At 38.9% G+C, this 25794-nt stretch overlaps 1 protein-coding gene across 24 annotated transcripts in view; it reads right to left on the reverse strand.

Moving 5' to 3' along the window:
• Positions 1-6941: 6941 nt before the first annotated feature.
• Positions 6942-25794, reverse strand: part of ADGRL2 (adhesion G protein-coupled receptor L2) — a 492078-nt gene continuing 473225 nt past the window's right edge. For 4 of the 24 annotated variants that reach the window (XM_048860984.2, XM_075131687.1, XM_075131690.1 and 1 more), the window contains 9 exons: positions 22394-22485; positions 21490-21534; positions 21170-21196; positions 20350-20518; positions 15993-16121; positions 15477-15573; positions 12273-12401; positions 11425-11442; positions 6942-9016 (listed from right to left, as the gene is read on the reverse strand). In XM_048860984.2, the coding sequence (XP_048716941.1) occupies positions 8262-9016; positions 11425-11442; positions 12273-12401; positions 15477-15573; positions 15993-16121; positions 20350-20518; positions 21170-21196; positions 21490-21534; positions 22394-22485 (1461 nt within the window). In that variant the 3' untranslated portion in view covers positions 6942-8261. Of the gene's footprint in view, positions 9017-9694; positions 9747-11390; positions 11443-11958; positions 12041-12272; positions 12402-15476; positions 15574-15992; positions 16122-20349; positions 20519-21169; positions 21197-21489; positions 21535-22393; positions 22486-25794 lie in introns of all 24 variants that reach the window. The other 20 variants (XM_048861008.2, XM_075131688.1, XM_075131693.1 and 17 more) reach the window with 15 other exon arrangements.

The raw sequence follows: 25794 nt of genomic DNA on the forward strand, positions 1-25794 counted from the left end.
AAGAATAATTCTGTGATTAATTCACACTTGAATTAGTAATCTACAAAAAGTCCACAATTTATCTGAAATTTCCTTAAATACAATATCTATCAATCCACCAAGCAATACTCAGAAGGTATGTAATAAAATACTGCTTATGGTTATAACAGTACGCACTCAGCTTGAGGCAGGGGAGCCCAAGCAGTCTTTAGTGAGTGTGCTAACCTCAAGCACAATCTCAAGATAATCTTGATAATCAAGATAAGCTATTACCAGCAGGACAGTGGGGTGGGAGGAGGTATTGTTTCATATTCTCTGTGTGTATATAAAGTCTGCTGCAGTTTCCACGGTATACATCTGATGAAGTGAGCTGTAGCTCACGAAAGCTCATGCTCAAATAAATTGGTTAGTCTCTAAGGTGCCACAAGTACTCCTTTTCTTTAAGCTAATCTCTCAATCTCAACCTTTACTGAAAGGTGGGCAGAGATACGGGGTCGGGACAAACCAGCTCCTACTTTCTAACTGTCGATGACAGAAAATTCAGAGTTAAGTTTGTACAGCTTTGAGCACAGTTTCTTTGGACTTGGCCCCACACACCCCATAAATTGACATCTCCAAGGTGTTAAGAAAATAAGAATTGAAGAAGCCCAGCACCTTGCAGGCTTAGATATGTGATTATGAGTCCTAAGATTTTGTCATGGCTATTTTTAGTAAAAGTCACAGACAGGTCACGGGCAAAAAAGAAAAATTAACGGAAGCCATGACCTCTCCGTGACTTTTACTAAAAATATACCTGCCAAAATGGGGCTCTGCAGGGCCCTGCACCACCCGAAGCCGGGCAGCTGCGCAGGGGCTAGGAACTGCCTACAGCCACTCAGGGCTATGGGTACCCATGTGCCTGCAGCTCCTGAGGTTCCCCGCTGCCCAGGGGTTCCCCCACCACTGCCCATGTCGGCCTAGAGCTGCGGGGTACCCTGCCACCCACAGTGGCTTGGAGCTCCAGGGGCCGCCACAGATACTGGGAGTACACCACAGCTCCTGGCCACCGCAGGCTGACGTCACGGAGGTGGCTGGATGCCATGACATCTGCAACCTCCATGTCTAAATCATTGCCTTAATTATGATTTAGGCTTATTTGTGGTGTTATGTCAGCCGTGGAGGCTTCTGCCCACAGGGGGTGCTCATCCTCTTTTTTTTTTCTGGGCAAAAAGCCTGTGTTTGTTTTTTTAACACCACTGTGCTATGGGGCATATTTTAAAAGCTGATGTAGGGGGTTTAGTTACACCACTCCCTGTGGGCCAGCCTGTGTTACCCTTACACTGAGTAGCCCCCTCCTCCTCAAACAGCTAGCTAACGTACAGCTGGGCCAGCACGCGGGGAATAGATGACCATATCACAGTCATTAATGCATTTAGCCTCATACCACCCCGCTTGGTAGGGCAGCACTCTCCTCCCCATTTTACAGAGTGGTCAAGCCGGCACGGAAGCTGTGCTTGACTTGATCACACAGGAAGTCTATGGCAGTGCAGCTAATTAAACCTGAGTAGCCCAAGTCCCAGGCTAGTGCCCTAACCCGTATATGGTCTTTCCTCTTATAAGGCCCATTTATTCGTTATTCAGTGTGAGTGAGGGTATTAAAAATGAATGGGAGTTGTGTGACTAGTCCACTCTGAAAATTTTAACATGTGTAGCTGGGTGGGTACATTTTTCCATGACAGTTTTGCAAGCGGCCATGTTATGATCCATAGGTGCCAACGCCAGGGGTGTTCCAGGGCTGGAGCACACTTGGAAAAGACCTGCTATCACGATGGTGAGCCCAGTGCAAACTGCTGTGCAAGTGCAGTCAGAACAGGCAAACAAAATGCTCGGATGTGTAAAGAAAGGGCTGGAAAATAGAGGCCAAGATCACTGAAGCATCCAAAAAAGTATTACAGCTTGATGATGGCTGAGCCCATCTGGCTTACATTGGGTAGGTCTTCAAAGCTACATAAGCTAGAGATATGAACGGTTTCTCCAAGTACTGCAGATGCCTCCATCCCCTAACTAGTGAGAGCCTCACAACTATCCTGTGAAGCAGGGAAATTTACTCCCACTTACAGATGGGGGACTGATGGACAGTTTTTTGGTGTTTTTTTTTAAAGATGACTTTTGGGCCCTTGAAGATTCAAATAGGCACCTAACAGGGTTTTCAAAAGTACCTAAGCTCCTCTATCATTTTAAAAATCTAGCCCAAAGCATGAGATGTTCACCCTCTGCCTTGGTCCACGTAAAGGGCCTGGGACCCAGTGGGGGGAGGGAAAGAGAAGACTTTCTCCAGCGTGGGAACTAAGGCTGGCTGCTGGTCTCTGAAGATCGCATTGCCATCCTTTGCACAGGGTCTGTGCCAGTGGTGGGACTGCAGCACAAAGAATTGCAGCGATTCTGGGTAGCGCTGGTACCCTTAGATCAGCCAAGGGAGGCTGTCAAAACTTGGCCCCTGAAGCAGCTGGAGATTGGCAGGGCACAAGGGCAGCTTTAAGCCTTGGTCCCTTGGGCTGCTGCACTAGCAATCACCTTCCAAGTCACACAGGAAGCCTGTCACAGCTCTAGCCTACACCCTTAACCATACGCACCTTCCAACACCTAGAAAATGAGCCTGAAATGCTTCCAAAGGTTCTAGATAATTCCTTGTGGTTTGTTAATTTTTAGATGTTAATGATTGACTCACAAACATCGTAGCATAATGTTTTATCATATGGGACTAGACTGGATGAAGGTGCCCACTCAAAATTACGGCCAAGCTGCAACAAGCATGTCACAGACATCTGCCACCAAAATCTGCCAAACAAGCAAGCTACCAAAATATTTCCCATCTCCATAGCTGCAACAAGACTTCGTCTGTGGTCACTGGTAATGCAGTCTGACTGACTGATGCATTTTATGTGCTAGCACTTTAAATCTTCTTGCTTCCTGCTTTCTGGCTGTGTGCATTTTTGCTATTACTATTTATAAATACTTAGGCTGTATCGTGGAGCGAGGCCTTGGTGATGTTTCACATGCCAGTAACTTTTGATGGGGAAAGATTGAGATTAATGAATGGTGACATAATGTAATGAGATGTTAATGCTTTTAGGCATGAATTAATGAAACACCATTGGTCATTTATTTTGTGCATATAAAGGGAATTGGAAGTTGTATTTCTAAAAACCTCTAAAACAGTATATTGGAAAAAAAAAGTCCTCAGCAGCAAGAACCTTGAGTGAAATCCTGGCTCTGGTAGATCTGCAGTCCTGCCTGGTCCTGGACTCCACAATTGCCAGGCTGCTTATAAATACCAGGGACACAAACCTCCCACTCCCCCAGGCACGGTGGCATAAAGCATCTGCTTCCACCCAGCCAAGCAGGGAACTGGACTCCAACCTTTAGACATTAGTTGAATGATTTAAAGAGTGCAATTCTAGTTTAAAATCCAAAGTTTTCAGCTGGGAGAGAAATCTACTCTTGCAACAGGGTAGGTTTGTGAGAGGGGACCTATCTACAACCCACCATGCTTCCCTGTTTAAATCAAGACCCTATCTCATAGCTCCTTGTGGCATCCTTACAACAATTACTTGAGTAGCCAGAGTCCGCAGCAAGAGGTGGTGGGATAAAACACTAATTTTCCTGACCTCCCTGCTCAAAGTGGGTTTGTGGGACCAGACCACAGACTGGACTCAGGAATCCCACTACCTCCCTGCATCTTCCATATGGCAGGATCGGTTGGGTTGATGTACAACTGGCATACAAGATGCAAGAATAAGTGGCTAGTACCCACCTGAGAGCCCTAGTAACAGGACAATAAATTTGGCCTGTGCTGAGAACCATAGGGGGCTGACTGGTATAACTATTTATAGTTATATGGTTTCAAAAATATCTGGCCTTGCAATAAAACTTCATGCAGAGTTGAGCTTTGGCATAAAAAAGTCTCATTCCAAAAGATAATTTTAATAAAAGCCAAAGGAAAACGAGTTAGTTTTGAGTCAAAATGGGACAAAAACATGGTGTCTGATTCTGTTGCCCTGCACCTCCTGAATTCACACTAAACAAAATGAGTACAAAAATGCGTAGAAGACCGTTCTGATTTGCTAGTATAGTAAAGTCATTTCACACTTACTTTCCACTGCTGTCAGTTATAATGTGTGAGGCAATGGCAATTCATGCCCATGTACTGTAAGGTCATTTTGAGTGCTTCTTGTTGCTTTTTTAAAAACAATTTTTTAAAAAAGCCTCAAGGTGAAACTATTGCTTTTTGCTAATTTTGTTCTTTAAGTGAACTATTTTAATATGAAGTCTCTCTCTGCAGGAAGTAATTTTCCCATTTTCCTGAAGTGCTTAAGGACCTAAAACAGTATCAGATACATATTTTGAGGATGACTTAAGTAAGATTTAAAACACTTTAAGTAGCTCGTTTTTAATATAGTCTATTAATAAACTTTATTCCTGGAGGGTCTTTTACCCCAAGGAAATGGAAAGTGCATTATTAAATTTCACAAACCATAGATCAAGTTTACCCCATATTTATACCGCAGAGAGGTGTGATTCCCAGTGGGGTCCAGAAAGACATGCTAGCTTAAGCTGAGCTAGCATGCTAAAAGTAGCCTTGTGGGCAGCACCTCATGGGGGCATCACAAGAGGGCCGGCATGCTCAGACTTGGGGGACTAGCCCAAGTTGCTGTCTATTCAGCAAAATCCACACTACTGCATTTAGACTGTTAGCTCCAACTGAGCTAGTGTGATTGTGTCTACCCATGCTAGGAATTGCACCTCCTAGGTTCAGTGCGGACACAGCCAGTGGGATCAGTTGAGTTGCCTCTGCCAGCCTCAGGGCTGAATTTGAACTGATGTGTATAGAGTTAGGATTACTTCACCTACTACTGAAATGTATCAGCTATTTAACAGTGCACAGCAACATTACACAGTGATGTACAGGAGGTGAACAATACTGAATCTCACTGAAACTGCTGAGAGAATTCATGTAGACAGACTGAAATTACCTAAGAAGGAATTTGGTCGAGACACAGGGGTTAACACCACAAATGCCAGGGGATCTCTAATGATCACAAGCAGATTTACAGCTCATCTGAAAGACGGCACCTTCAACAGCAGTGTGTTCATGGCATTACTGTGGGAATTGGTTAAGTACTGACTCCAAAAAAAGACTGCTACTTTTTGAATCCCCAACACCGGTACCAGCCGAACTTCATTATCTTTGGAATTCTTAGATCCAATCCCTTCACCCAACTGTGCTTAGTTTGTCAGATATGGGTTCACAATTCAAGATGGTATAGCTGTAGGCCATGAAATGTAAAGCAAGAGCTCCCCCCAAAACATCAGCCATGTAATTACATAGGGCCATTCTTCACTGATTTCAATCGAACTACTCCAGGAAAAATAGCTGCTTGAGGATATTCACGAGCAAAATCATATCTTAAAAAAAAAAACAGTAAGACTGTGCAAAGACATTAATAAAACCAATAATTCTCTATAATATCTGGCTACAACAGGATATACTCGTAAAGCACTTCCTTAATGTATTTCATTATCCATAGGCATTGACAGTATTTCAATTAAATGTCCTTGGTTTTACACACACGTCGCTTGAACTTTCTTTTAATATAGATGTTTAAGGCCATGATCCTGCAAACCTTGCTCAACTAGGTAGTCCAATGGAAGACAATGAGGCTTCTCATAAGACTAGGGATTGATTACTCATATGAATAAGTGTTGCAAGAATCTAAAATTAGTGAATTTATAATGTATACATACAGCATTTCCAAATCCATTATTTTCTAGTTAGAAGTTAATAAATAAGTTTCCAAGCTTGCAGGATGACCCTGGGGAATCATTTTGATCCAAAGGAATCTGGTGTAAATCCTGGCTCAGGACAAATCCTTATTACTCAAAGTTCAATTTTTGTGACATATATGGTAAACAGAAGTCAGCCTCTGATGAAAAGACCACTTACCTCCAGGGAACACACTATAAAAACTACAGCTTTGAGCATTAACAAACCTGTTGGCAGGATTACCAGTTGGACATTATGTAAATATGCTTTTATCTTCATTATCAATTGTTGCTATGTCACAGAAAATGCGAGTTGGAATAAAGGTAAACCCTGATTTTCTGAATCCCAGTTACCTGGCATTCATATTAGTCAAAATTCAGAAATGTCCTCCAACAGTGTCATTTAATTTTTCTGAAATTCTATTTTTCCAAAATCCAAGTGAGTGCAGGTAAGTCCTCTGAGCTATTTAGGTAGTTAGGGTTTATCAGAATATTGTTTGGATTCACAGAAATCAAAATATGCTTTGTATCTCATAAAACCACAGGCAACTCAGAAACAGCATGGTCTAGAGAAATGAAGAGGTTTGGGAAGCAGGTTATCCAGATTTCTAAATCCCAGCTCTAACATTGACTTACTGTATTGCCTTGTCAAGAAACTGCTTGAAACTGTCTGCCTCGATTTCCCCATCTGGTAAAATGTGGATAATATTTATTTACCCATCTCAAAAGGGTGCTTTGATTGTTTGATTGTACACAGCTACATAAATGCTGCTTATTAAACACTTTTTCCATTGCAAAGCATTATCTTCATCTTCAATTATAAACACATAAGCAGTTGCCCAAAATGTGATTGTACTGAAATTAAAAATAATGTAAAATAGATTGAATCCTATTTTAAAAAAATCTAATGTAAATGTCTGAGATTACAGTACAATTTCCTAATGGAGCTCATGTCTCTGACTTTGATCATATGTGATTGTGACTAGAATGCTAAGTTGCAATGATGACCTCTATTCAGTAGCAACATATACGCAGCTCCTATTGTATTCTTTTATATTTAAATAGTGAAACATAAGGGAGCAGTTTGAAGCAGAACACAGCTGGGTCAAAGGAAAATTCACGCCAATTACAATTCATACATAATTCACATTTTACCTATATTGGAAAAAAATTCACATTTATTTACTGTCAAACAGGTGTTAAACTTTACATTGGTTATTAGTGATGGGCTCATTAACAGTTTTACACAAAGGGATGAAAAAAAGCAGAATTTTGCTGAAACAATTTACATTTCATTAGATCTTTATCATAAAATAAATTACTAAATATAGGCAGAAGGAATATGGAGGAATAATATTTGTTTTATTTAATTTTTAAAAGGACAGGCACCTTTTGTTCACCAGAAAGTTTGAGAGAAGTGCCCATTAGCCCTCCCCTTCCCACCCTGGTTAAAGAATGAACAGGGAATTGATTTACAATCTTGGCTAGATTTTACCAAATTTGTGCAAGGCATGGCATAACTGGCTTCTGAGAGAAATTTCTCCTTGGAAATCGGTTGTTTGGTTTTTTTGGCAATAAAAAAAAGTCAAACATAAGAATAAAAATTAACTTCTCAAAGCAGAACACTGTTTACAGTGAAAAATAAGTGAAACCAGGTAGAACTTGGAATTTAAACATACTACAGTACTATGAACAAAGTGTAAGAAAACCAGCTTATAACATATGTGCAACCAAGAGCTCTTCACAATATTTTCTTCAAACTCTTTAAAATTATTTTTAATAATTATATTTCAGTTGGACACAAATGTATTTTTTTACCCTAGCAATAGAACAAAATATAATTTCTTTAGCCATCTTTCACAAGAACAGTTCATTGTACAGTTGAGGAAATATATGAAATAAGGCCTGTGGCTTGATTGCTAGTGGTTAGACATGTTTTCAATCTTTGCCTTAATGGACAAGATTTGCAGTGAACTGCAAACTGATGCAGAATCTCTCTCTCCTGCTTTTGAAAGTCTTGTCAGGAATAATAAGGTACAGTAAATTTGTCCCACAGGATTTTAGAGCCTACGTCTTGTATATAATACAATGCAGGCCTACCCAAAAAAGGAGGGGGGAGGGTGCAGCCATATTTACAAATATAGTTCACAAACTGCTGCAGTAAAATGGCTGGAAAGTTTTCATCTTTGTTTGTTTGTTTCACAATTTTGTTAAACTCAGCAGCAGAAGATATCTTAAAATACCTTGTTGGTATCTCTTCTCTTTGTAACAAATAATTCATTTTAGTATACTCTGTGTATATACAAAGTTTTTGTTTTATAAAAATTCACAGAACTGCAAGGTCCAGTCATTCCCTTTACACCGGAGAACCACAGGGTGAACAGAATAGTCTCTTTGAGCAGATATGAGGGAGCCTGCGTTGGGCCAATAAAGTCTTTTTAATACTTGTATGTGGCCTTTAGTATTTCTTTGCTACACTATTAAAGGCTTGTCACTAGTTGCATTTGCCCTTCCCTAACATCTCCTTCTGGGATACATCCTTCTTTGTTAATAGGAATTATATAGCCATCACTATTGCCCCTGCTGATTTGATAGTACATCTGAAGCTGATGGCCAGCTCCAAGATTTGGCATGCTTTTGTAGTAAATGTCTTCATTCTCACTCCTCCTGGAGGGAGAGAGATCTTCTTCAACATCAGGGCTGCTCTCTGGATAAGGAGAGTCTCTAAGATTGGGCATGCTTGTGTAAAGAGAGTCTCTGTTGGGGGACTGTAGGTGGTCTTCAGCCTCAGCTGTCAGCTGTGAGACGTAGCTGTCAGTTCCTTCAGTCTTCACTTTCTTCTGTGGCTGGTACAGAAGCGAGTGAGTCCGTTGGGGAATGAGTGGTGCCTCAAGCTCCTTATGGTGAAGCTCCAGTCCTGGGTTGTCACTGTGCATCAAAGATGAAGCATCCGCCACAATTGCGTCATCTTCGCTACTGCTCCCGCCAATCACAGCTTTGGCTGGGAGTGTGCGCTCCAGGTTGTGGTTCTTGCTGCTGCCCCGCAGGTTGTTGTGCACTAATTCTGAAATGATCATTTTTTCAAAAGCAGTATCATTCAGGCTTAGTCCACAGTCTACAACTTGCACACTGTCATTATAATCTCCATTGCGCAACGAGTAGCTGTTGTTGAAATTACCATTTAGCGGTAGAGTATCCATGGCACTTGTATCCCTGGCATTGTTCAGTGAATGTCCTGAAATAGAAAGGGGACAGTTTGGGTTACTCTCTGGCACTCTTTTTACTTTTCTTCTTTTTGTATAAAACTCTTTAATGTAGTTCAGGACAAAGTTGTACTTGGAAGTAAGACTTGAAAGAAGTTAGGTTATTGAACATTCCCAACTGTAAACAGTTGCACACCTTATAGGAAAGATGTATTTAAAAAATAATACTGATTTCCCATGGGGTGGAATTGGACTTTAATTTAGAAATTTAGGGGGTACTCTGGGATTCGGATTTCATAATTCAGTACCAGGTTTATGACTCTTCCACAAGGAACTGTTCACTCCATGCCCTTGCATATGTAATGCAAAGCAATTCATTTGTAAATATTTACATTTTAAAGTACAACACCATGATTAGAAAAATAAAATTAACAGAATTTGTCCTAAACGACACTAAATTAAAAAGGAATTAGGCCACATACAAAACTGAAGGTAAATGTATAACATAAACCCACATAACTGGCAAGCAACTATTTAACAACAGTTCTAACCGTTCCTTTTTTTTCTGGAGATGAAGTAAAGAAAAGAATGAAAAATGGACAAATACAAAGAATTTATGTTAAACAAGGACAGCCAACTTTCACACTAAAGGGACCAGGGCCCACAAGCACCATCCAACAACACGATAGACAGCAGGTGGAATGACTCACTTTGACAACTCACATCATGTCTGTCTGCTCAGGCTATCTGGCCTAAGAGTAGCTGATATATAAAAGAAAGTAAAATGATTTATTGTAACATGATGAAGAATTACTAAGCTTCTCAGCAACTTAGTCAGAGCAAGGGTTCAGCAAATTAGATTACTAGCAATAACAGCTTTTTTCCCACTTAATGTAATTTTTGTACTAATATTCTGTCTGCCAGCAATGGCCTCGGGCTTCTAAAGGTCAAAGTTCGCCTGCAGTCTGCATCAGTCACAGTGACAGCACTGAATGAACCAGTATAGTCAATTAAGACTTAGGCCCACAGACACCATGGGCATGCAGTTCAAATGCAGAAATGTTAGGAATTTCTGTAAGCATGGGTCACAGAAATTAAACCAAAGAATAAATATTAACTGTGGAATGGGAGGAGGAAATCAGCTATGGCTGACATCTTTTAACTGCTGGAGGAATGACAGATTGGGTAAGTCTGCTGGAGATATGAAAAGAAGTTTAAGGAAAAAAACTGGAATCTTATGGTGACAAGTTTTTTGCGTTAAAGAAATGTATTTTCTACAGACACAAAGACAAGTAAACTACAAAATCACAACGCTTCCCAGGCAAGAAAAACAAGAGTTTTGAAAGAAACTGAAAAGCCTGTAGCATGGAAAGTTAGATTGTTAGTGGATTCCTAGAAAGTCACTTTAACTACAAATATGACTGGAAATAAAGAAAGAATGAAGTGATGTTATTGGAATGAAACTGATCACTGTGAGGCTGCTGCATTATATGCAAGGCTTGGAGGAGTACAGGGGAAAAAACTTTTGTTTGAAAAAGATTACAGATTTTCTTGTTTTGCCTTTGTTCCACACTTAAAGCTGCAGCGTACTCTAGAAAATGCAAGTGTCTTCTAAAAATTTTTTAAATATGAAAGTGATATGTTTTTGTCAAGAGACTGTTTTGGTAGCAGAATACTGATTTTGAGCTAAATTCTCCTTTGGAAAAACTTGCAAGTCATTTTGTATTGTGTTATTCCAGCCTGCCATGTGTACCAAATTAGACAAAGTGATGATGGTTGTTTGAAAGGCCTCTTTAAGCTTTGATTAAACAACTTCATAGCTTTGTAACTTCATATATGTTTCAAGATCTTAGCTGCACAGAACATATGGCATTTATAAGAGTGAGGCAACACATGGACCGCATGCTGGCATTCATTTCCCTAATGAAAGTGATTTATTTTTATAATTTTGTTCTCTGTGCTCTGCTAAGCAGATACCAAAACGTATTTGATAACCCTAAGTCAGAGTTCTGTGATATACTGCAGAGTTAAGCACTCTAGAATATACTTTGACTGATTTGAAGAGGCAAGTTTTGTTGCCCATGATCAGGTAATTCATTTGAAATCTTTCCATAGCCTGTAGCAAGATTACTGTGGGAATGTAGAAATGTAAGTAAATTATTAAGCATTTTTGCTTGACATTGCTTTGATTTTAAACAGCAAATTATTTCAGCATTGCATATCCTCATTTACCAATAGGCTTTGCTACAGACCTTGTGTTATTTTCCAAAAAGCACTACAGAAGTACTATTTGAACGTGGAAACATTTCAATTGCAAATTGTGAACCACTTGCCCGCTGAGTCTACTTCATGACCACTAGTTATGTTTTAATTGTGCCCATTAAAAACCATGCTGAAAAAATTTACATTTGATAGGCAAAGTTAAGTTTTACTCCCATACTTGTCTCTCTGTAGGTTGCTAGAGGAAAGCATAAGGAAAGTAAGAAAACAAGAGAATGAAAATAGAAACTGCAGTTCAGTTAAAAAAGAAATTTGAAATAAAAAACAGAAACAGGTTTTATGTTCTCCATAGTGTCAAAGTTTTAACACTGAGTTTTAATTACACTAGAGGCAATTATTTGACTCATCAAAACTGTAACTACTAGATATATATTCATTTATGAACTGCTCTGCAATTAAGAAAAGCATTTGAATAATATCACAACAAAAGTTAGGTTAGTGATGACACCCTTATTCCAGAGAACTAAACTGTTCTAATTATAACCTCAAGATTCTCCTAAAGAAATCAACTAACATAAAGCTGCACTATACTATAGTTTGGTTTATCTTTGATGCTGGAAGCAATTTTCTACACCAGGGTATCCAAAAGTGTCAAGATGCCTTGCACTGCTTTATTATCTAATCAGCTCCATACGCAGGTTTTTCTCAGCAAGATTTAGAGTCAACTGAAGCTTATATTGCATAGACATGATACCTCTAAGTGATATATATCTTGAAGATGGGCTCTCGGACCATGTGGTGTCAGTCCTGTAATAGTATATTAAGATTTATGCCACCTGTGTTAAAAACATGGATAATTATTGGTAAATACTATTATGGCAAAGGCATTACTATAATATAGTGCAGTTTTACAAGCCTGGCATTGGCAACACTGTAAGTATTTCTTAAACTGACAGAAATTCAGAATGCAGGACTAGAATATTGCAACTTGAGTTTCTAGCTAGCAAAAAGAAAGGACTCAGACTAAAGAAAAGTGTTTCGTTTTTTTTTCAATAAGTATAAGCACACCTGGTGAGTTAAACACGGGAGCTGAAGGGGCATTACATACAACTGTTTCAGCGAGCAATGTGTTATAGGGGTTGTTAGTGCCGTGTGGTCGAAGAAGAGGGTTTGTTAGTAGGTAATTGCCAGTCATTCCTAAAGCAAAGAAACAGAAAAAGAGACATCAGTTCTTTAATTTTATTCTGACAGTTTTCTATAACATTTTTTTTATTCATCATGAGTCATGTAGAACTTGTCAAATGTAATTCAGCTGAAAATTTCTGAATGTATTTGAACTACTAATTTGAAGGAGGACAGAGAAAACTTAAGTTAAATTTCAGTAATTCACAGGTGCTGTCCAAATCCCCAAAGTAAACACCTGCTAAGAATGACATTTACTGATTTATACAAAAATAACATTAAAGAAGAATAGCCGTTAAGTGCATAGGGATCCATATTCTATTTGAAGATGCTATAGCTTAATCAAGAATCTTGAACACTGTGGTCCAGAACTGAAAAGTCTAAATTTTATTAATTTAGAGATGTTGGACAATCCCTTATGAAAACATCTGGGTTATTACTAACCTCTGAAAAGCAGAGGGGAGGGGGAAAGAAATAACTTTCTTCAAAGAAATACAAGGAATGACAAACTGCAACAAGCCTATCTTAGTATATGCGAAAGCGCACATGCTGAAGAGAAAGCAAAATGTTTTGCTTTAAGAAATTAAACCATTCATATGTTCTTTTGGAACAGATTCATGCTGCAACAATATCTGCCAGGCTTTAAAAATAAATTTTTAAATGTCTAAATTTCTCTAACAATTGGCTTAGCAAGATAAAATAAAACATGACATGATAACATGAACAGATTTTTACTAATTTTCAACTTTAATGCATCACCATTTACACAAGATTTCAAGTAATTTATTAGACAAAGTTTCAGCATAATTTATTAAAAACTAAATGTTTAAAAACCAGTTAATTTGGCTGTGTGACTTCTGGTTTTTAAATTAGTAGGAAAACTAGTCAGAATAATGAAGAAAAATTATGCTAAAACCTTTGATTGAAAACATGATTTTAAACATTTCATTAAGGTAAAATTCAACTTATGTTGTATTGAGTTGCACAACTGCATCGGGACTAATGTTATCTGAATACATTACATGTCCAAAGAGAGCTAAAAAGCCATCCACATTTTCATACTATATTTAAATTTATTAGATTCTCATTCAGGCAATAGCCAAAGACATTATATTTTAAATATTAATGCCGTTATCCTACTAGAGATATTTTATTCTAGGTAGCAGAAATTCCTGGAGTTCAGAGAATTCTTTTATTGACAGATTATGCTAATTTTATTTGACAGTAGTTTAATTTGGTTAACAATTAGATTGCTTTTTACCCTAACTTGTAAAAGTTGCTACTTGGACACAATGAGAAATACTAATTCCAGTGCACTTCCATATTACAATATATTAAATCTTCTCCTGTATGTTTTACTTTTAGCTTGTTTTACTTTTACTAGTGTACAGGTTACCAACAGTTCTTCTTTGAGTAGTGTCCTAAGTGGAGCACCCACAGGGGGTAGAATCTCGAAGAACCCCAGTTTCTGCGTAAGGTAAGTAACCTTTCCATATTTTCTGTCAATTTTATCCTAAAGCTTCATTTACAAAACCCCAAAAGCCCAAGTTAATTAGTAAATTAGCTTGTTTAGATTTGTGTCATTCTAATGGTGATATTGTAACTAAAACCCTTTACAAAGCTTGGCAGACTAGCACAAGGGAAAGGGGTTCATTTGGTCATGGTTTCTTCCCCTGAAAAGACCTTGTGCCTATTGCCTAGTGGTATGGCTGTTAGGCCCCAACATCACATTAACCTTGGCCTTTGAATTAGCTGAAGGCCATGGCACAGGCAGAGCAAGTCTGGGGACTGATGGGCTTCAAAGGGGTGAGGTCCCAGGCTGGCTTCTGCTGGCCTATGCAGGGCATACCTCTTCCCAGCAGCAGCAAACTCCTCTTCTACCGCCAGCAATTGGTTAATTTTAGTTCACCAGATTCTAGAGTAGATGTAAAGATTCAGGTGGATGGCAGTTCACTGAGTTTAGCCTACTGTTGTATTTGGGGTCAGGAAGTAATTTTACCCTAAGCAGCATCCTCGTGTGTTGCTGGTGGTTTGTTTTTTGCCTTCCTCATTTCCAAGGTTCAGCAGTTAGGACTAATGCTTAGTTTGTGGGTTGAAGATAAAGGGGCTTGCTGGTTATGGTTCCTAAGGATTTTCACCTGAACTGAGCAGCATCTATAGGGGTTGCTAAATTTGGTAGCACTAATAGTAGTTTTGCTACTGTCTTTTTAAATTTTGCCAATTTAGCAGGAGTCTGTTGCAGCAAGGTCAGGTTCATATACCCTTTTCTCACAATGTGGGTGCAGAGTTGAGAAAAGGTAAAGCTAGGGCACAGATAGGGGGAAAGGGACATAGTGACAGGCTTTTGCATTCAGCTTTAATACAGAACAGCCCTACCTCCATTAGTGGCTCCTTGGCACAAAGTTTGGTGAGGGGAGAAAAGAGTGGTGGTGATTGTGGCTAGAACTCTCCTCATTTTTGGATGGCCATGGGCATTAGCATGTGTTTGGGGCCTTCACAAATGTTACATACTGTATGGACTAGATATGCTGGATAATCTTCAATTCAAGTTAAAACGATTAATAAATTTGTGGCCACCAGAAGCCTGCAATCTAGTTTATGTGGCTGTGTATTTTTGGGGCCATTACACATAGCAGACACAATGCTGTCACAGAAAGGATAAAAATTTTACTGAAAAAAATCTTTACACATGTCTTTTGCATAGAAACGGTGTCAATTTGATTTCACTGGGAACATTTCTGAGTCTAAAAAACAGTCTCAAATATGCATTAAAAATGTTACTGCACTTGTATTTCTGTTTCAGATTTAACCTATAAAGGTTAGTAAAGTTTTAAAATTATGTTCTTGCTTTTAAGCTAAATTATTGAAGAAACTTATTAACACACATTTCCCATGAATAGAGAAAGTCAACTTCTATAGTGAATGGGCAAGTTGAGTGAACATTGATTTTAAAATGTGCTCGTGGAAGACTATAATTTTAGACAACATGCGTTCGAGAGTTTTTTTTCCAACACAAATTTGTTTCAACTCTATCTGTCAAATGCTATTAAATCTAAGTCATCTAAAATTGAAATGTTCCCAGTGACTGACCTTGATTAAGTGTTGAAGTGCTGTTGATGTCACCTGAGATAAAGGAAGATTCAGATTGTTTTCTCACAGTGTCGTTCCACATCCTTCTTATACGACTCTGTTAACGTAAAGCAGTGAGACATAAACATTGTATTTTAGGGCACAAACAGATTTTCCCCCTTTCGTCTGTCATCATGTGAAGCATTTACATTGCTTCTCGCTCTAACCTAAATAATTTCTAAAATAAATTGGCTCCTTTGTTATGAAAAGTCTAGTCTACTAAATTCCAATTAGATAAAATATGATGGTATCCTTGCCAGCTCCCTTAAAAAAAAAAAAGAAAAAAAAAAGAGGATGTTTGCATAAGAACAAACTGAAAGGAAATGTTTAAAAAGAAATCCATTCTACAAAACAAAACCATGTTTTGCCACCTAGATCTTTATAATGAGAAGACAGTTAGTGCACATGAATGAAACATGTTTCAGTAGGCTTTTGTAAATAAGGTTAATTAGAAGATGCTGTCAAAGTCTTTGTTACCTGAGTGCCAGAGGAATAGCGTGCGCTAGTTCTTGTTGTCGACGCCTTCACTGAATTGTGGGGGCTCTCAGTTGGTAGTCCACCACAGCAATAGGAATGTCGGAAGCACTTTCCATATTCCTTACGTACCTGTAGATGTACAATGGGGATAATTAAAAAAAACAGATGCACAATAAATATGTCCCTTGAGATAAGGATGTGACCAACCATCATCTATTAATGAATTTTAAACAAATTCCTTTATGGGAGACACACAAATTCAAAATTTTCATCATTTTGATGCAGTTGATGAGCTTGTAATTCAAGGTATTTATAGTTTTTTAAAAAGGCCTCCTATCACAGATCAATATATGTAAACCAGGTTACTGCACATCTGTGTTTTTGCAGTTTTGTGAGTAATTTCTTTTTAATGGAATAACTGTTTTGCGCAGGAATAAACAAACGTTCTTTGATAAATGATTAGGTTGGTATTTTTTCCTCTTCAGGCTTTCCAGTCTTTAGTTTTTAGTGCAAAAATATTGAGTCCAGTTTCCCACCATCATATGCTGGATATTGCAATATAATTGCTCTTCAATTATATGGGTAACACCCATGAAAGTAATCTCTTTCCAGAAATTACAACGTAGGGAGAACGGACCCTACACATTGTAAGACCTATGAACAAATTTTCATAAAAAGTTTATTATATGCAATCCAAACATAGCTGCTTATTAATATAGCTACTGCTGCTTCTGTCGTGTGTGAAATTTACAATAAAACTGCCCTAATCTGTGCAGAACGGAAACCACGTCAGTGAAGGCTCTGCCATAATGTCTCAGTACCAAGTTTTGGATTGTAGAATCCAGGCCACCAGGTAACTCAACAGAACTTCTTTCAAGGCACAAGAAATACAATCTTTGTTGCTATGTATGTTTGCTGACTCCCAGGAAGTTTGAACTCTGAAACGTCAATTGTTTTAAATGAGATTTTTGTCTGAATAAAGATTAAAAAAAGCTAAGTAACGATATCAACATTTGGCCTATGATTAGTCATAAATGAATGTCATAAATGTTTCTAAATGAACGTCTTCATGGTGCAGCTTTATGATTAGATGTATTGATGTTTATTAATATTAAAGTCATCAGAACTATTTTACAGAGTAGTTCTTTCCCTCAAATGTGTTTACTGACAACTGGTTCTAAGTAATTCTTATAGCGTGCACATATCCTGGCAGCACTGCATGGATAGTAAAAGACATGCTTCTAAAAATTTTATCCACTAGGACTTTTCCAAAGTCATCTGGCTGCTAAGACTCCTAATTTCCCAAGTTTCTTTTCAAAATGGAACTTGGGCTCCACAGTCACCTAGACACTTCTGAAAAGTTTACCTGGCCTGTGACTGTACATGAAAATGAGACAGAGATTGTGTGAGAAAAGGTAAAATTTTCACATGTAGTACTGAAAACCCATTATAAATTAATGAAGTTTTTTTTGCATAACTCAGGCTTTGCTTTCAAACCCCCCAAGTCTTTTATTCAGAGAGTACATAGTTTTATCATGATGCTTTTATAAAAGCATGAGCAGGCTGCAAATTTGACTACTCAACTTAAAAATCAGTTTTTCAGTGAAAGCTTGAATTTTATACAGCGATACCAACTTACAAATTTTGTAAAGGAAAGGGACACTGTACGTATTTTAAATGAATCCATCTATACCATACAAAAATATAATCACAGATACATAATTAAAATGGGGTAAGTTCATGAAAATGTAAAGTTCTGTATCATTAACTGACATAACACCAAAGGAAAATGTACTTCTGAATTTTAACGGATATTAAATGCTCTGAAACACTATAACAGGGACAATAGCAATCAAAGCTGTATTTTACCCAAATACCACCCTCCAGGGCCGGTTTTGCCTAATGCCTACATTGCTGTGAATGTACATTATCTGTCAGTACTGCACATTCCACTGTCATTATTTCTAAATTATAGCCTGTTTGAAACTGATGGCAGTAACAGCACTATCATCTTGTCAGGACTGGAAACATAATAGTTTTTCTCTTCCACAATTCTGTATCTCTGTTCAGTTTAGTGACCAACTAGTAATAACAGAATAGAAAGACTACATTAGCTATGCAGACAGGGACAGGATGATGATATCCAGTGAAAGGCACTGAAAATTTTAAACCTTAAATAGTAGCCTTAGCATTCTTTCAGGTATAAATCTTCTTGATCTAGATTAAATTTTTTTCATACGTGACTGGCACTTTAACATTGCTTGACTCCACTTAATATAGAAACAATGCCTGAGAACAGGAAATAAAACAGCAATGTGTCTTTGGTTTTCAAATCCTATATAAGTGGTTAAAAAGGCAAAATTTTAAAATATCCTAATCTAGAAATTATTTGCATTTTTACTATGTTTACATTTTCCCCCTTTTCTATATTCAATCCCATCTCAATGGTTTTCCCTTTCTGAATGTGTAAGGAGTGCTATAGCCAACTTGATAAAACACTTCTCTCTTTTTATTAAAAACAACTAAGAGTACTTGTGGCACGTCAGAGACTAACAAATTTAAGGGGTCACAAGGACTCCTCCTTGTTTTTGCTGATACAGACTAACACGGCTACCACTCTGAAACCTGTCTCTTTTTATTCTGGATCTCTTCCTAAAACACGTTATAACAGTTTGCATGGAAGAAGTTGTATACCTCAAATTAAGAAACACACAAAGTTAAGAGGTGAGCATGCACGATTTAAATCACAAGAATGATACTTTGCACTTAGCACCCTTTTCATCTAAGGGTCTCAAACCACTTTACAAGCATTGAGTTAATTAAGTCCCGTGAGGTACATGTAACAGGAGCTAATGATTACAAGTTCCAAAATGTAAATTGGTTAAAATATCTAGTGGCTAAATGGCTATTGTAAATTTGCTAAAATTATTTCAAAATGGTTACATTTAAGAGAAGATAATGACTATAATTTTTCATTTTACCCCTCTCCCCTCCCTTTATTACATATCCGTTTTACCCTCATTTGCTATACGACTCAGATGCAGACTGTAAGCTCTTTGGTACAGTTGCCATTTTCTGCAAGAGTAATGCATATACAATAACCACACACACGGGGCAGCTCAGGATATTGGTAAAAGGATATTCAGCTTTAAACCTGTAGGCTGACACACGGACTATTGCCGCAGGGTCAGCAGTTCACAGGAATTTACAAGTGAGCCCACTCGACAGTCTTTGGGCCTGTCAACGTTTTTTAAAATACAAAAATTGTCAACTTTGGAAAACTCCCTTCCACCTCACATACTACCTACCACTAATGACCACATTTTTCTATCATCTGTTGGTGTTCAGCATTACATTAATTTTGGGTTCTCAGTTGACTCTGAAATGAACAGTTACCCACACTGCAACCCTCACCCATCACCACTGGCACTACTTGGCACCTCTCAAGAGAGAAGACAAGGACCTTTCACTGATATAGAGGGTACAGTACTCCCTCAACCCCAGAAGTGATCTCCTGCAGGTTGAGACACATCTAAGCTGAAAATGAGGCTCTGATTGCAGCACGAGTAGGCATACCCACACTAGCTTTAATTTAGCTGGCATGGCTAAGATTGGTAGTGAGGAAGTGGTGGTGCAGCATTCAGCAAGGACTAGCTTCCCCAGTCCAGGCCTCCTGGGGACTCTGGGTACGTACTCAGGTTGCTGGCCCACACCAGAATCTGTGCCACTGTGTCTTCACTGCCACTGTTACCCACATTAGCTAGATTAAGCTAGTATGGATATGCCTAGCTGCATTGCAACCACACCTTAATTTGCAGTGTAGCCAAACCCATTGACATTGTAAATGACTGGAAAGTTGAACAGCCATTGTTTGATGCTTTAACTTAGTGGTGGGCAAACTGTGGCCCCACAGGGTAATCCGCTGGCGGGCTGCCAGTTTGTTTATATTTGCATGGCTGCCCGCAGCTTCCAGTGGCCGTGATTCACCAGTCCCGGCCAATGGGAGCTGTGGGAAGTTACCTACAGTAACTTTCATCCAAGATTCTCAGACCACTTTATGAAACATTAACTAAGCCTTGCAACACCTTTGCAGTGTCCTATTAATACCCAGTGTACAGCTGCATGAGTCACAGAGTAGTTAAATGAATTTCCTAAGAGCACACAGCAAGGCACTTGCTGCAAACAGTACCAATGGTTTCTGACTCCCAGTTCCCCACTGTTGATCTAACCACTAGAAGACAGGCCTTCCCTTGAAATTACACTCCATCTCCCATTTTTCTTCATTGCTATTTCTTTTCTAAAAATATCAGGCTACTGAAGAGGTATAAACCATGTGTGTTTGTTTTCAGTAACTTACTTTCTTTTGAAGGGCACAATGAAAGATGAAAATAAACATTCCCTGGAAAGCATTAAATACTGTGAAGAGATATGTCATCACAACAGTCTCTTCATTGATAAACAGCAGGCCAAATGACCATGTTAGGCCAAGAAGACACAGGAGAGCAAATGCACCTAAGACCCAGGACCTGTAAAAGAAAATTAATTTTAGTAACACTGCTGATAAAAATGCATACCGCCAACTCCAATATTAACATTTCAGTTGCTGCAGTTGACTTTTACTAGGTTCACATTCAAATGCAAAAAATCCTTGGCTTTAACCTTTCATCTATTAAAGAAAGAACAATTCCATTTGGTACTTTCAGTCTCCAGTGGAAACAGCAACAGTAGATATGACCTTTTTCTTATTCAAGAACTGCACAAGATGTCAAAACTATTTTAAAATGCAAAGGTATAGCACAAGCCCCAGCTACCCCACTGCTTTATCTGTATTTTTACAAAGGAGATTGGTAAATCTAGCTTAACCACTAACTGAGCCCTATATTTTGAACAGTGGTTCTTCCATATGTCACCAAATAATGTAACAAATACACAAAAGTTAAACAGCAGAGTAAAAACCTAGAACCTAAAGCTTTAATATTCTGGCAAACTCAGCTAAACTAAGACTAAGTGATCTAACTTCCACATGAAGGAGCCTTGCTGAAATGTGACAAAAATATGGATACATCCAGAGATTCCAACATGACTAGTTTAAGGAAAAAGGAATTGTCGAGAACAGCACAGAATGAAGGGGAAAGGGATTTTAGTCAGTGCATTCCACATCTAACTAATGATCTTACTTGATAAATGGTTTATTATCTTCATAGCTAGAAAGCATTATAAGCAGAAAAGAGAAACAAAATTATTAGACAGAATTGTAACAGAAATTAATATGAAAGCATTTTTGTATTTTTAATAAAAATTAGTCAAAATTAGGAAATTCAAAGTGCAGAGGCAAGCAATTTAAAATCATAAAGGAATATAATAGTTAAAAATACTTTAGCAAATTAGATATTTCCAAACTAGTTAATTAAAAGTAAGGGTGATCCACAATATTGGCGGAGTTTGTAAAATTAAAAATATCATGCTAGGAATTTGTTAATGTAGGGTTCTATCTTACCCAGGTAAGTCCGTATTATAGTAGCCATCACAAACACGGTAATTACTGGTGTGGATGAGAAGACAGAAAGAGGAAAAGGAAGAAAAGAGAGAGATGCTAAAGATTAGCGCTCTCTCTCATCATGCAACATGCAATGAAGCTGATACTGACCTATCTATAGCATCTGGTTTGCAATGTTAGCCTTAAAGTAAACCTGTCTTTGCCATTTTCAGTATCCAAAACAAATCTGTAGCACCTTTTCACAACCAACCCTTAGTTACACCATCCCTTCAAAGAGTTTATAGCAACAGCCCTCAGTTTGAAAAAAGCACTAAACAGAATACACTAAAAGACTATCAAAAGACTATCACAGCTGTAAGATTCTTATTAATTACGTAACACTTGCATTACTCTCCAAAAGGGATACTGAAATACAGCACCAATATAAAGTAAACATTTGTTCAATTAGCATGAAAACAACAAATAATCTTCAAGTTAACAATAGTAAGGGAGTCATTTCTCTTGGGAGAACTGGATTACAAATGAAAACTGCTCAGAATCCCTAAAATAAAAACGCCATTTAACAAAACAAACTTAACATAATCATATCAGCCATGCAAACAGGAACGTCATTTTGAACTACATTTTAAATGCAAATGCAATTGCCACTTTGCTATGGAATTTCCATGAAGATACTGACATAATTTCTTGGCATTAATTCCAGGCTGAAATGATCTAATTTTGACCAATATCTGTGACATTATAGTAACAATGTAAGGAAAGCAGGATTGGTACTGTTTCTTTCTAACTGACATTCATAGTTGCTGGGAGACAAAGCCATGTGTTCCTAATGGAGAGTAGCTTTCAATCAGTTCAGTAATCAGAAAATAATCATAGTTCTCATACTTGAACACAAAGCACTTACTTAATGTTTTCCAACCTGCTAGAGTCTGGTTTCAGAGTGTTTGAGTGCTTCACCATTTTGCACAATGTGATCACCAGGAAGATAAGATTCAGCTGTCAAAACAGATAAGAAAGAAATTAAACTACTTTAAGTTTAACAGGTTGAATAATGAGGACGTTACTGACTTAAAAAAACCTCCTCGGTTTATTTTCAAGTATATTTAGGTGACTGGTAATGGTATTTGGAGTGTTTCACCCCTAAGATGCTGATTCAACTATGGACAAAGGGTAACATTTCAAAGTCCGAATTTTACCAAAATCTAGCCTCACCAAAAGTCACTACCTTCTCATACAACTTGCGTTTGCCATATTTAACCTGTTGGTCTACATTTTACATTTTCATTCTGCCCTATTGAACATCACTATCTAAAGTTAGACTAACCTCCGCCTTACCTGCTCCTGTCTCACCCATTTGCCCCTTAAGTTTTGCACCCCATTTTTGTCCTTGTTGCTACCATTCTTTCCACTTGCCACCATTCCATCTTTCCTTCCCCCTTGAGCCCTTTCCTCCTCTCACTAGTTCCATCCCTTCTATAGCTGCCCTTCTTCATTCCTTCTTGCCCTCACAAGTACTACTCTTGTCTGGAAAACAATTTTTAAAAGTTGTTCCACGGTAACAAATGAAAAGCCTAGAAGACACAACAAGGGCACCTAATTTAAACCATTGTGTAGCACTGTCTACTTTCTCCATCCATTTTATTGTCTAGACATTGTTTAATTTCGATTACAAGCTGATTGTGCCAAGCGCTATGCTGTTTTATATGTCTGAAGTACCATTTATGCCGTGGTGGAAGATAATGAATGTGTCCAAGTACAAAAACGATGAAAATGATTACAGCACTTACTATTTTTTCCAGAGAAGCCCATGTGAAATGAGCTGGTGGTCTCAGACCAGTTTTTAGTCCACATGACAAAAATCACCATCAGAACTGACACCTAATAACTGATGTTAGAATCTCGGAAAAGAGGCAGTTGATGGAATGGACATGGAGACTGATTTGCTTTCGAAATTAGGAGTCTCTTCAAAGTCAGAGTTGAGTACATTTTGTAACCTGCCTGAGACACACTGCAGTAGATTAATGTGATCATTTCTCGCCCTCCTGTGCCTGGGACAAATTTTGCATTGTGCTGCACAAGTGTAATGGGGATGAGGGAGAACACAGGGAACTTCTCCTCCCACCCTTTACACAAGCAGCAGACAAATTCCCTACCTAGTACTGTACCTTCCAGATGTTGCACTTTTGTGACAAAGTCTTCATCCTTCTAAGTCTGTAAAGTGACTGGCACGTTTTGGAAGTTTCCATGATGTTAGTAATAGTGCTTGGGAAAGCACTAGGTTTGGGGAGCTCGGACAGTGTTCTATAGAACCACAGGGGTGTGGCCTGCCAGCTAAGAGGCATTCCCAGACCCCTCGCTTGTTTGCCATCTGTGGTCTGTAGTGCATGCTAACTGAAAGTGTGCATTTCTTTTCAGGCCAGTAGTAAAGCTCAGCTGTAAGCCTAACTGCCTTAATGAGCTAGCTTGGAGTATCCTGCAGTGTGCCAGTAGGATGCTTCCTGGATCAGACACCCATGGATCAGGCATGGCTTAGCCCCTGAACAGCTATAGTAACTGGAGGTCTTTGAGATGTGTGGCCCCTATGGGTATTCACTGTGGGTACACATGCACACCATGCACCCTGGATTGGAAACTCTTCACCAGTAAAAAGAAAAGGCGTACTTGTGCCACCTTAGAGACTAATACAGTTATTTGCGCATAAGCTTTCGTGAGCTACAGCTCACTTCATCGGATGCATTCAGTGGATGCTCATGAAAGCTTATGCTCAAATAAATTGGTTAGTCGCTAAGGTGCCACAAGTACTCCTTTTCTTTTTGCGAATACAGACTAACACGGCTGCTACTCTGAAACTCTTCACCAGTAGTGACGGGTAAGTTTGTACCCTTTGCCTCCTCTTGCTCTCATCCAAGAGCATAAGGAGTGGCATGGTTTGACTGCCTCTCCAGCTCTTATTCTACTTCTAATCATGTGAGGACCCAAGCAGAGGGGAAGAGGGTGGGTCATGAATATCCACAGGGACTACGTATTTTGAAGAACTCCAGTTACTATAAGGTAAGGAACCTGCTGACACTTCACTCTAAGAATAGTGCCTGATAAATGTATGACTGAAGCCCCAAGTTGGCCCCTACAGATCTCCCAAGATTGGGATTCCTTGTAGAGAGGCCAACCAGAGCAGCTTGAGCTCTGGTAGAATGAGCCATGACATACTGAGGAGGCGGGGCTTCCACAAGCTGCTAGCAGAGGATACAGCTGGAGATCCATTTTGAGTGTCCTTGGGAAGATATTTCCTCTCCTTGCATCCTCTCAGCAAAAGTGATGAATAACCTTGGAGATCTTCTAAAGGGCTGTATCCTGTACAGACAGATGGTCAGAGCACTGCATACATGTAGGGAACAGTGCTTTCTGTGCTCCCTCATATTGTGAAGTTTTGGTTAAAATACTGGTGGACTGTCTGGTTGAAGTAAAAGTCAGAAGGAACTTTGGGGATAAACTTGGGATGCAATCTCAGAGATACTTTGTCTTATGACAAATCATATAAGGTGGGGTTGCAATAAATACCCCAAGCTCACTCACTCCCCGGGCTGAGGTGATAGCCATTAGGAAAGCCACCTTTATAGATAAGTGGAAGAGGGAGCAGGAGGCCCAGAGTTCAAATGGCAAAGTCAACAGCACCGATTCATATCCTAAGTGGCCATATGCTTTGATACTGGCAGGAATTTTCTGACAATGCCTTTTAAGAATTTTACTGTTGTGGGGTAGAATAAAACAAAGCAGTTCTCCACCATTAGGGGGCAACAAAAGGCATTAATGGCTGCTAAATATACCTGCACTGAACTGATACAACTGATGGCTTCAAGGAGAGAAGACAGTCCAGGATAAGAGGAATCCCTGACTCCACTGGAGACAACTGATACTTCTGACACCACAAGGAGAATCGCTTCCATGTGGCAGCATCACACTTTCATGGAGAGGGCTTCCAACTATTGAGATAGAGGGATTGGACTTCCTCTGAGCAGGATCTCTCTAAATTCATTCCCCATCCAAAATCTGGGCTGCCAGATGGAGGGATGCTGGGTTGGGATGGCTGGTCCTGACTCCATTCTGTGACAATAGGTTTGGAGATGGCAGTAAGTAAACGTACTGGCAGGAGGCCATCTGCAGAGCCATGGTGAACCAGGACTGTCATGGCCACCATGGTATTATTAAAGTCAGTATTGCCTTGTCCAACTTCGTGTTTCAGAATATATGAGGTTGGAGAGGGATGACAGGGAAGGCATATATCAATAGGTCTGACCGTTGCTTTAG

The sequence above is a fragment of the Caretta caretta genome, chromosome 8, assembly GCF_965140235.1.
Source record: "Caretta caretta isolate rCarCar2 chromosome 8, rCarCar1.hap1, whole genome shotgun sequence".
Classification (NCBI taxonomy): Eukaryota; Metazoa; Chordata; order Testudines; family Cheloniidae; genus Caretta; species Caretta caretta.